General features: G+C 43.5%; 2 protein-coding genes across 3 annotated transcripts in view; one reads left to right on the forward strand and one right to left on the reverse strand.

The window, feature by feature from the left end:
• Window positions 1-714: 714 nt before the first annotated feature.
• On the reverse strand, window positions 715-10,142 carry SAMD15 (sterile alpha motif domain containing 15). Its single transcript, XM_068966218.1, has 3 exons — window positions 8,499-10,142; window positions 7,146-7,244; window positions 715-936 (listed from the first exon to the last, which is right to left on the reverse strand). The coding sequence occupies exons 1-3, from the start codon at window positions 10,140-10,142 to the stop codon at window positions 715-717; spliced, it is 1,965 nt and encodes a 654-aa protein (XP_068822319.1).
• A 375-nt stretch (window positions 10,143-10,517) lies between these two features.
• The window catches only part of TMED8 (transmembrane p24 trafficking protein family member 8), a 28,757-nt gene continuing 26,881 nt past the window's right edge, over window positions 10,518-12,393 (forward strand). For both annotated transcript variants that reach the window (XM_068966583.1, XM_068966582.1), the window contains exon 1: window positions 10,518-10,635. In XM_068966583.1, coding sequence (XP_068822684.1) covers window positions 10,518-10,635 — 118 coding nt within the window. The remainder of the gene's footprint in view (window positions 10,636-12,393) is intronic.

Consider the following 12,393-nt stretch of genomic DNA (forward strand, 5'->3'; position numbering starts at 1 on the left):
TAATCCTTTTTCTCTGTTTTGGAGATGTATGCTAATATTTTTTTAAAAGTGAGTAAACCTTCTGCCAGTTTTCCATCCCAGGATGGTCTTCTGGGGGCAGGGCTGTTGGAGCCACTTTGAAATGTGAACATTTCAGGGGCACTTTGTCTTCCTGACACTGGGAGTTTAGCCTAAGGACTTGGCTCCAGGTAGTAACTTTCTGTTTGTCACAAAGATATGAAAAGTTTTAATTTCTTTTGGATACAGACAGTTAACATGTCAAGATTGGATCATATCTGCCTGGCTCTATAAAAAGGTGAGAGGTCCTTGTCTCAGCAATCTCTTTAGCGACCTGCCTGTAATGTGCATCACAGTCTGATTTAATGCTGATTCAATACTTATCTGGGATTATCTGAGTTGGCAGGTGATTTTATTTTCAGTTATGTTTTCCCAATGTGTTCCAAAACCAGATGAAGTAGTAGAATTTATCAGGAAGTCTTACAGTTACCCAGAAAGAGAGCTATTGCTATCTTTGTTTTAACAAGTGGTGAAGTTGAAACATAAATAAAGGGAGGACGCTGTGAGTCAGTGGCAGAGCTAGGAATGGACCAGCGGTTCAAACTCTGATTCTGAGTGAAGAGGAGAAAGAAAACACAGAAATGCCTCATTTCTCCCTCACATAATTTAGTTTGATTTTCAAGTTACGTGAACCAGCTTGCCCTACAGGTCAATGGACTATAATGCTGCATCATTTTTAAGGGTGGTCACCCGTGGAGCATAATCCTGTAATCCTGCTTCTCGCACAAATTCAGACAAGGTCAAGGAATCAGACGTAACTCCACTATGACCTTTTCGCTCTAAAAATAAGCCAATATTGTCTCTGTAGGGAAGGCGGATGGAGTGTGTGAATAATGGCTCTTCAATTCCCAGCAGCTTCCGGGTATGCCGAGAAATTACCTGTAATGCAAGGATAGCTTTTTAATGGGAATTTCCTGAAAATACAACTATAATCAAGTTAAGTTTTACTTAGTTTCATAGACCTCTTGAATGCTAACCCCTCAAGCTAGTTCTATGAGGAAATAAAACCATGAATACACTGAAAGGCTTACCACCCTGGCATTATCAAAACACATTTTTTAAGAGAAACATCACATGATTTATCTTTCTACTTAAAGATATTTCTAGGCCCTTGGATCACATAGGCACAGATGGGTTCATTTCTCTTTTTTTTTGGCTGAGCAATCTGACCAACGATATGAGCAGATAATATGTTCAGATTAGGAGTCATGACTTTCTCTAGGAAGGTTAATAAATAACTTGTCTATAAGGGGCTCAGTTAATAATCAACTAAGAAAAAAATCATTACTCAAATAGTTATTCAATGCATTGGACTGGAAATAAATCTCACACTAAAAAGCAGACGTTAAAATTCCAGTTAAAATGCATTAGTGCTTATACTTGTGTATTTTAAAAAAATACTTTTGCCAGAATTTTCAATGTCTCTAAAATACAGTTTGTATTCACTGAGTACCCTGCCACTTGCTATGCTCGATTAAACTGTCATTGAGCTTTCAAAGTCTAGTTTTAATTGTACATCTGCTATAACATTGCTATTTGAATTCATATTCTGCTTCTGGGTGAGAATGTAGTCCATGAGACTGGTGCTAGAACACAGTCAAAGGAGTACGTGGAATGAATCTGCATGTGTTTAAAAATACTGGCCATAGTTACAAGACTGTGAAATTCACACCACAGATATTTCTAAGTCTGATGCAAAACGGCCCAGAAAGTGCACTTTAGATAAGATAGCTTTCTTTTCAAATCTGACTTAAATTGGAGTTGTTCAGACCCTAGGGGTGGTTGTAGGTAAAGGACAGAGTCTATATCATTGCCTTGCACTCCCGGTGGGAATACTAATTGAGTTCTGTGGCCACTGAGGTTTCAAGATTCAAAAGACAAACACAGGGGAGTCCCTTAAGCTGAGTTCCAATTAAATGTGGAAGGAATGGAGAAATAACTGATGCAGGGAAGATACACTGATGAATGCTAAAGTTATCGGGCAAAGCTTTAAGGTGAAACAGGTAATTTGCATAGCCTCAAACTACCTCCCCCAGTATGTTTAATACTTGTGGTATTTACTCTAGGTCTGTGCTGTGCTGTGCTTAGTTGCTCAGTTGTGTCCAACTCTGCAACCCCATGGACTATAGTCCACCAGGCTCCTCTGTCCATGGGGATTCTCCAGGCAAGCATACTGGAGTAGGTTGCCATGCCCTCCTCCGGGGATCTTCCCAACCCAGGGATGGAACCCAGGTCTCCCACATTGCCTGCAAATTCTTCACTCCCTCTAGGATGGGGGGAGCTTAATTCTCCTCCCTTTGACTGTGGGCTGGACTCAGTAATTCACTTTTGATGAAGAGAATATGAAAGAGAAACACAGTAACTGTGGTGAAGAAATTTGCAGACACCACCTTAGCCCAGTGATCAAAGTTAACATCTCCAATAACAGATCATGTCAATGCCATGTACTCCCTGCTATGATTAAATGATATCATCATTTATGTGATGGTTTCCCCACAAAGTATAATTTCATGGGAAACATGAGACAAACTGAGGGAAATCTACAAAATACCAGGCTGCTGCTGCTGCTGCTAAGTCACTTCAGTCGTGTCCGACTCTGTGCGACCCCATAGACGGCAGCCCACCAGGCTCCCCCGTCTCTGGGATTCTCCAGGCAAGAACAGTGGAGTGGGTTGCCATTTCCTTCTCCAATGCATGAAAGTGAAAAGTGAAAGTGAAGTTGCTCAGTCGTGTCTGACTCCTAGCGACCCCATGGACTGTGGCCTACCAGGCTCTTCCGTCCATGGGATTTTCCAGGCAAGAGTGCTGGAGTGGGGTGCCATTGCCTTCTCCGAAATACCAGGCTACTACTCTTCAAAGTGTCAAGGTCATGAAAGACAAAGGAAGATCAGGAAATTGTCCTATATTGGAGAAGACCAAGGAAACAGGACAGCTAAATGCAATCTCCAGCTGGATCTTGGAATGAGAAAAGGACATCAGTGGGAGAACTGTACAAGTCTGTATAAAGTCCATAGTTTGTTTAATAGTTCTGTGCTGGTGTTAATTTCTTTGTTTTGATAAAGGCATCCTGATTACATAAGATGTTAACACTAGGGGAAACAGGGTTAAGAGTATATGGGAACTCTCTGTACTATCTTTGCAACTGTTCTGTAAAACTAAAATTATTTGAAAATTAAAAAATTTCTTTTTCATTTAGTGACAATTGCTGACATGTTTGTGACATGAGTTGTGCTATTTAAGCAGCTTGCAACAAGGCAGGTGTAGTAAAATTGCTGAGATTATTATAAAGCTGATAAGGTTCTACTTTGAAATATACAATCAGGGATATAAAAGGAATGTGCAATTCATCTGTTCTACAAATATTTGTCACAGAGTTATCTGTTATCTTTTGTTCACCTGAAGTGAATGGTTGAAAATATTTTGAGAAATATTTTTTTAAGACAGAAAGCTAAAGTAAATGCAGTGCTATCTTGTCTATTAACAGCTTGTCCCTAGGATAAGAAGGGACAAGAAAAGGACAATACAGAAATATTTTCTCCTTTTTACCAAACGAGTGCATCACTACAAATGGGAAACACAGGAAAGCAGTTTCCAGAGCTCCCCTGGCCAGAGAAGAAGAATTAGTGCTTCTTTTCTTCTCTGCTCCTCCCAGTCTAACCTATACATTTAGCTCTTCTCTGGTCCTAGGAAGGACAAAGGGAAAGGTGAGTTATTTCTGTAGGGGAAGAATGGGTAGTTGCAAAATTATGAAAGTAAAAGAAAGCTGAAGAGAACAGAAACTGACCATGAATTAACTGTAAGACTTATAAATGGGGCTTCCCTGGTGGCTCAGACGGTAAAGCGTCTGCCTGCAATGTGGGAGACCGGGGTTCGATCCATGGGTCAGGAAGATCCCCTGGAGAAGGAAATGGCAACCCACTCCAGTATTCTTGCCTGGAGAATTCCACGGACAGAGGAGCCTAGCAGGCTATAATCCATGCGGTCACAAAGAGTCCGACATGACTGAGCGACTTCACTTCACTTATAAATGGGAAGCACAGTTTACATGTGATCCAATTTCTTGGCAGCCATGTCCAAAATTCTGTACACTCAAGCAACCTGTCCTGACTCCTCCCAATCTCTAACACCTGTGAACGATGATAATTGAGAGTTGGCAAGAAAAAGATAACTACATTGCTTGAGTGTTGTTATGAGATAGAATTGCGGATGTACTGTACTAGTGCTATAATTACAATGGTGGGGTAACAAACGCTTAGTATATCAGTAAGGAAGGTATCTGTGGTATGCTTAAGGTCACGTTTGATCTCTAAAAAGTTACCTGTATCATAGTGTATAATTAACTTTTTTTATGTGGACCTGTCAAGCAAAGCTTATCTAACATACCTGTATGAATATATTGATCTTTGTTACCCTAGTGATTTCAAGGAGAGGCCATATTTGTCTACTGACTTTGATAATAAGTATTCCAAAATTTGCTTATTCAAACTTCTTGGAATATAAGGAGAGACTACTGAGTTCATCATTTACTATTGAGGATTTCAGAAGATATTTAAGATCTCTTGCTTCTTGCAAGACTAGAAAAAGCATAATTAGAATTTTTATTATTCACATTGATATTATACTTTTGGAATGAAAATGTCAAGGAAAGCAAAATGACTTGGCAGACTCTTAACACTTTCTCATGATGAAAAGTTAAGTTTCTGGTATTTAAATGTTTTAGGAATTTATATTACAAGTTATTGTACTAGTGCATGTTTGTAAAACTTTTGCATTTCTGTTCCTTATTTAGAAAATTGAGTACATTATATATATAAGTAGAAATTAGAGCTCATAAAAATGGTTGTATTATCTTTGAACATAAAAAGGATAAGATATTTACCTGGTAGTACTTGGTAACTACATGAAAGCATGATTGTAATTAATAATTTGTAGTAAGTTTCCCTTTTCTATATTATGTATATGTGGGTTTACAGTTACAAAATTATTCATTTAAAGAGGCAATATTAAAAAAAGAGGCAATATAATGTAGTGGTTTAAATAGAGCATGGATTGGGATATTACACAGAATATATTTGAATCCTGGCTCTTATTATCTGAATGATTTTGTGTAAGTTGCTTCACCTTTCTGGCCTCAGTTTTCTCTTCTGTAAATGGGGATTAAATGAAGTGATAGATGTATGGTATCCAACATACAGTAAAAACTTAGAGAGGATAGCTATTGATAGAGTACAAGAGACTAAATGTTCACTTAGGACTATGTATTTAATAATTTAAAGGATTTCTTTATATCTTGTTGTCAGAAAAAGGACTTTATATATTAACAAGGATAATTTTCTTACTTTCTAAATCATATGACTTATGGAATTATATAGTTCTAAGGACTGATCAAGAGTTACCTAGGGGAAAACTCCTTGGCAGTCCAGTGGTTAGTACTCTGTGCTATTGCTGATGAGAACTTGGGTTTAATCCTTGGCCAGGGAACTCAGATCCTGCAAGCCATGTGGCGTGGCCAAAAAAGAAATAAAACTCACCAAATTCCCCTTGGGTGGGGAAAAAGAAAAGAAAAAAGGAATCACCTAGGGAACAGATTCCAGGGCCTACCCGAGACCTAATGAATCAAAAGCTCTGCAGCCTGGACCCCAAGAATCTTTTTTTTTTTTTTTTAATCTCATTTGATTCCAAAGCCTATCCAAGATTGAGAACCACTGAGGCAGAGCATTTACGGGCAAAAGAGTAATAAATGAAACCACTGGTATGTTGAGATGGAAGGTATTGAAGCAAAGGGTACTGTTACGCAAAGATAATCATGGATTGTTGGTGCTGGAGAGATCTTAGGAAACTGAGGTCCAGAGAGGTTAATGTAACTTGTTTCAAAGTTAGGGAGTAGAGCAAGCAAAACGCATATGGGTTTTTTTTTTTTGTTGTTTTTTTTTTTAGTGCCATATGGGTGTTAGAGACATAAAATGCAGGACAGCTTTGGAGGTGAGGCTACTATGGGCTGGGAAGATCGGGAAAAATTTCCTGGGGAGATGAGAATTGACTGGGGTCATGAAGGATGACTAAGATTCATAGTAGTCATGCAGGGGTAGGGGGTATTAAGCAAAGATATATTAATCGGAGGGAATGCATGAGACAGGTTTGCAAGGGTGTGAGCTTGACCTGTGAGGCTGGAGCAGGAGATTCATGGTGGTGGGAGAACACTTGTGGAGGATCCTGAATCCTAAGCTAAGGAGTTGTGTGTGTGCTTAGTCACTCAGTCATGTCTGACTCTTTGTGACCCCATGGACTGTAGCCAGCCAGGCTCCTCTGTCCATGGGATTCTCCAGGCAAGAACACTGGAGTGGGTTGCCAAGCCCTCCTCCAGGGGAATCTTTTCAACCCAGGGATTGAACTCAGGATTCTCGCATTGCTAGAGGATTCTTCACCACCTGAGCCACAAGGGAAGCCCACCACGGTGAAGCTAAGGAGTTGAGACTATCTAAAGAAGGCTTCTGAGGAGAATACTGTGTAAATGGTTGGAAAGTGACAGTCTAAAATCAGGGCCCTTGAATCCAAAGGGCCTATGCTGTGCTACATTGCTTCAGTTGTGTCCAACTCTATTGTGACCCTATTGTGAGCCCACCAGGCTCCTCTGTCCATGGGATTCTCCAGGCAAGATTCCTGGACTGGGTCACCATGCCCTCCTCCAGGGGATCTTCCCGACCCAGGGACTGAACCCCTGTCTTTTGTGTCTTGTGCATTGGCAGGTGGATATTTTACCACTAGCACCACCTGCAAAGCCCCCAAAGGGACTATAGACAGAAGCTAAAAGCAGGCTACTGGAATGTTGTGTATATTCTAGTAAAGGTCTGATAAAGGTCTGAACAAGTGGGAATGGAGAAAACCAGATGCTATAGGAGAGATAGTTCTTGGGATCTTTGTGGGGAATCAAAGGAAAGAGTGGAAGCAACCACTTTGAGCCTGGGGGACTAGGAGTATGATAGCACCACTGGCAGAAATCAAAGGCCAGGTTGGAATAAAAGGAGGTTGGTTTGAGATAGATGGTAGTACTGCTGCAGTGCTCTGTTAGGAAACCATACACAACTCACCTTCATGTCCTCAAAATCTGTTATCCCCATCTGAGGGAGGTTTGAGCAGTTTACATGTATGAGTTTTCGGCCACTGATGAAGTTTGTGGTAAAACACTCCTGTCAGTACAATGAGAACATTACTGAAAAGATGGATGGCAAATACAGGAAGAAAAAGCAAGAAAGACAAAGGGAGGAGGGAAAGAAGGAAAGAGGCAAGGAGGGAGGGATAAATAAATCATGTTTGTTGTTAGTGCTGTACTGAGAAAAAATAATTTTAATAGTCCTAATAATCCTACCTATTTTAAACTCTTGATTAAATTTCATACTGCTGCTTATTATTATTTTTTTTGGGGGGTATGATACAACCAGTGCTTCTTTCTTACCTGAACTACATTTTTAAGTACAGAAGTACCAAAGATTTCAGATCTTGTGTTGTTTGTAGTAGCCTAAGGCTCAGAGGGTAAAGCATCTGCCTGTGATGCGGAAGACCCAGGTTCGATCCCTGGGTCGGGAAGATCCCCTGGAGAAGGAAATGGCAACCCACTCCAGTATTCTTGCCTGGAGAATCCCATGGACAGAGGAGCCTGGTGGCCTACAGTCCATGGGGTTGCAAAGAGTTGGACACGACTGAGCGACTACACTTAAGAACATAGTTGGCAGTGAAATAAGAGGATTCACTCCATTTTAAAAAGAAAACTAGTCTTGGTTAATTGGCTATAAAAATTAGTACTGGTGGATGATCACAATACATATAACACATTTGGGATAGACACTAAGACTAACAATACAAGTTCAAGTTAAGGGAGCTGCTAATAAAAACAAAGTACCAAAAAGTCTACCTCAGGGACTTCCCTTGTAGTCCATCCAGTGGTTGGGAGCCTGCCTTCTGCTGTGGGGGATGGATGCAGGTTCCATCTCTGGTCAGGGAGCTGGGATCTCACATGCCACAGAGCAGTTACCAAGCTCATGAGCCGCAATGAAGACCCAGGGGAGCCAAAAAATAATTTTTTTAAGCTTAAAAACAACCCCACACCAAAAAAAAATCTACCACGGATGAAATCTTTTTAGGAATACAGATTTCTATGAAAAGAAGCCTATGTAAATTAGTCTTTATTCAAGGATTGTAAAGAAGTATAATCACTGTGATGAATAGGAAAAACAAATATAACCTTTCCCTCCTCTCCCAATATACGAATATATGTATCTATCAGTGGAAAGGCCAAAATTAAAATCCAAGTTACCTCTACCATCGTCCATGCCTGTCCTACACTTCTTCCAGTGAAGATGCAAAATCTCAGGTAAGGATAGAGGAATAAGAAGTGAAGGAATGAGAGTATGTAATACACACACAAAAATGTTATTTTTGTGTACCTTGTATTGAGGGAAGCCTAGCTGGCAAATCCACTTGGCAACTTTTTCTGGGCTCCATTGAAGATACTCAAATTGTAGATCAGAATTTTTTTCTGGCTGGGTGTCTTTATCTTTATATACCAGTTTCAGTGACTCTAGGGACAGATCTTGCTTTTCACCAGAGGACTCTTTTAAATCCCTCTGAGACTCAGAGAAAAAGGAGTAGAATTCATAATTGGTATCAGAAAGCTGGAACAGATTTTGGAGTTCTTTAGAAAACTCATAAACTGTATTCACCGAGTCTACTTCACTTATTGGAAAAGGCTCTAATACACAGTCTTTTGAAACTTTAGTTTCTTTTATTAACAACTTTCCTATTGGATAGTCAGAGTACTCAGGCTCATCCCTGTTGACAGAATGTTTAAATTTGATTGCTTCTGGCCTATCTTCCTTGGCAAATTCTACAGGTGTCTCTCTTCTAAGTAGTTGTTTGGTTTTATCCAATAACTCTAAATCTATCTCCCTAGTTGGCTCTGTTTGTGTCTTCTCTTGTACCTTTGATTTGATCATCTGCGGTGGCACTTGACCTGTTTCTTCAGTTTTCTCTGGTTCTTTCTTTGGAAACTCTGCTTTAGTTTGTTCTGGGGGCTCTGGACCTTTCTCCTCAGTTGACTTTCTTAGTGTCTCCTCTGATCTGAACTTCTGTGATGGTGTTAGATCTGTCTCCTCAGTTGACCTTTTCTGCTTATCTTTTTGATCTGCTGGTTTGGTGTCCTCTGGTGGCTCTAGAACTTTCTCTGCAGTTGACTTACTTGGTGTCTCCTCCTGAACTTCTGGTGTGGTCTTTCCTGATGGCTCTCTAACTGTTTCCTCAATTGGTTTTCTTGACTTTTCCTCAGAAAACTCTGATTCCATCTCTTCTAGTGGCTCTGGAGTTTTTTCTTGTGTTTCCTCAGTAGCCATACTTGGTTTCTCTTCTGGAAACTCTGGTTTGGCCTGCTCAGGTGACTCTGTCCTTTTCTCTGTAGGTGACTTACTTTGTATTTCCTCTGGATTATCTGATGTGGCCACATTTGGTGGCTGTTGATCTGCCTCTTCAATTGATTTTCTTGGTTTCTCACTTGGAGATTCTGGTTTGGTCGGCTCTGTAGGTTCTAGATCTGTCTTTTCATATTGCTCTCTGAGTGACTCCTCTGGAACCTCTGGTTTGCTCTCTTCTATGGGTACATACTCAGGTACATCCGATTTGGCTTCCTCCTCTGGTTCCTCAGGTTTTCTGTCCACAGGGATTTGCAAATCCTTGAAAAGCTCTCTTTCTATCTGTCCAAAAGTCTCTGATTTTACCTCTACGGGAATCCTTAGCTCAACCTCGCTGAAAAGGTCTAGCCTGGACTTGTGGGGAACCTCTTCCTCGGACGCCCGGGTTGGTTTTAGGTGCGGAGGCACATCTTTAGCACTCTCCGATGTCTTCTCTTTGAAGGCCTCTTCCTCTGACTCTGGCTGTGGCTCTTGGTCAATCTCTACAGGAATCTCTGGGCCTGCCTCTGCCACGCTGCCTGGTTCGATATCTTCGGTCACCTGAAGAAACTGAAGTTTCGGTCTCTCAGTCTTCAGGTCTTCATTTTCGTCAGAGGGGGAATCGTAATCCTCTGGGACTTCAGCCATGACGCAGATGAGCCGTCGCGCCCAGGCCACCTAGCAACTCCAACTTCCGATAGCGTCTCTATGGAGACCACGACTTCCGGCCAGGTCTCAAGGAATCTTACCCCTCCAGGGGTTTTGTTTGTTCTGTCAAGCACTGACTAAAAATCTGCCATGGCTGACTGAACTGAACCACCCCCCCCCCCCCGCCCCGCCCCGCCCCTCGAGCCCGGGTCGCCAGCCTCCGCTGACCAGAGCTCCCGCTAGGGCGCGAGGCCCGGCTCGCTGCCTCTTCCGGCCCGCGGGCTCCGCTCGGCTCTTCGCGGCGGAGCTCGGCCTTCGGCTGTTTCCGGAGCTCCCGGCGGCGAGCGGCAGAGGCGCTGCGGGCGCGGGCTGCAGATGTCGGACCCGCGGGCGGCTGAGGGGCCGGGCGTCTGGAGCCCCGCAGCCCGCCGAGGGCCGGCGCGCGGCCTCGGGGACGGCCCGGGAGTGGAGGGGAGCCAGGCGGCTGCCTCAGGTACGCAAGGCCGGGCGCCGGCGGGTGCGTGTCGCCGGCCTCGGGGCCCCGCGCTTCGGCGCGAGGCTCGGGCGAGCTCCGTCCAGCGATGCCCGGAGGAGCGGACCGGCCTGGGGGGAGCCCCTTCGCGCGCGGAGCCCCTGCCTCGGCTCCTGCCCGAGCCGCGACCCTCCTTCGCCCAGCACCCCCCATCCCGGCCGCTGCCATCCTCCGAGCTTGCCCTTCGCTCGAGATTATTTTCTACTTCTGTTTTCGAAATGCCTTGGTTCCTGCCCGCTTCCTTTCTTAGATCAGCCCCGGTGGTAGTGACCGAGCTGCTGTGCCCCCGGCGGCTCTTCAGCCTTCAGCACACGCCCGCCAATCACTCCTTGGGTGCTGACCCCCGACCCCGACGCCCCGGCTGCCCCGGGGTTTCTGGCTCCCCGCCCTGATCCTCACCTCTGTCTCAGGTCCCGACCTTCTTCCGCGCGCCTCTCCGCCCGGCATCCGAAGAGGCAGCCTCGCCTTCATCTGTCCAGAATCTCATTTGCTCTAGCCTCCTTCCCCCTCCTCCACGCCCTGCACCTAGGCCCCCCGCACCTCACCTCGCATCCTTTTCTGTCCATCAAGAGTGGGAGAGATGAAAAGCAGAGTTGGAAGTTATGTAGGCTCTGGGGTCTCTTTGAATGAATATAGCGGCCAAGGCAGGAAATAGCGGCCAAGCAGGAACGTTGGCGACCTCCCTCATTCTCCGGGACCCTCTTCTTCTTGTTCAGGAGACTGATCTCGTTTCTACCCACGCTAGTTTCCTCCGTGTGGATTGCTACATTGTCAGTGTTCGAAGGCGAAAGTGTCCCGCGATTGCACTTTTACCTTTCACGTCTCCTTATCTCTACACGGAATGCAACTGAAAAGATGCTCCTTTGAAATACAGAAGGGTAGGTGGGGAGAGGACTAGTCTCCCCAAGTAGCAAGTATGAATTAACTTTCCAGTTCTGAAATTAAAATCGACCCCATACAGTACAGGGGGTGCCATGGTGCCTGCGTTGGAGGCTGAATCTTTCATTTACTTGGGCAAGTTATTTTTCTATTTGTTTCCTCATCTATAAACTGAGGACACTGTAGTACCTGCCTGAAAGACTGCTGGGAGGATTGCATAGACAAGTGTGTATGAGGCACTTGGTGCCTAGCCTAGGGTATGCACGATTACTGGTGTTACCCATTACAGTGAGAATAAGGTCTGAAACTCCACGTGCGGTCAGAGGTGTTCTTGAATGTGTACCTTCGAGCATGGTGACATTCCTTGTTTTTTTCTTCTGTCCTAAATAGCTCCCATTTCCTAATGGGCGATAGTACTTGAGACACACACATACACCAGCTTTTTTTGAATCACCCAGCTTTTTCCTTTTCCTGTGACTTTATGTTCTCTTACTTTAAAATGTTTAACAATTTTTGGCTTTTTCCTTCTTATGAACTCTGATGCTTTGTAGTAAATCAGAAAATTTAAGCCTACTTTCTGAAAGATTGAGCAAATGAACACTCAGAATGTCTCATTAACATGTGTCCCTTGCATCTATCAGTATTTATAAATTAAGGCTTTTTTAAACTTCCTCTTTAGATCTTTGTGGCAAATATACCCAAACATTTTAAATATAAAGGCCTTAGTCCAGAAGTGTGTTGGAGGATAGTGGGTTTGTCTCTGAGTGTGTCTCGCCCGAGCCCACCCCTTGTAATTGGTTCCTGCATTCACATTTTCCTCCCAGGACTTGATAGAAATAC

This window comes from Capricornis sumatraensis, chromosome 2 (assembly GCF_032405125.1).
Source record: "Capricornis sumatraensis isolate serow.1 chromosome 2, serow.2, whole genome shotgun sequence".
Lineage (NCBI taxonomy): Eukaryota > Metazoa > Chordata > Mammalia > Artiodactyla > Bovidae > Capricornis > Capricornis sumatraensis.

Excerpts from the sequence above, each read along its gene's own strand:
- SAMD15 (XM_068966218.1), bottom strand. The coding sequence starts at position 10,142 with ATGGCTGAAGTCCCAGAGGATTACGATTCCCCCTCTGACGAAAATGAA. Across the intron at positions 7,245-8,498 it reads TAGGCTTCCCTCAATACAAG|GAGTGTTTTACCACAAACTT; the intron begins GTACACAAAAAT and ends TTGTACTGACAG. Across the intron at positions 937-7,145 it reads CAGATTTTGAGGACATGAAG|GTAATTTCTCGGCATACCCG; the intron begins GTGAGTTGTGTA and ends CTTGCATTACAG.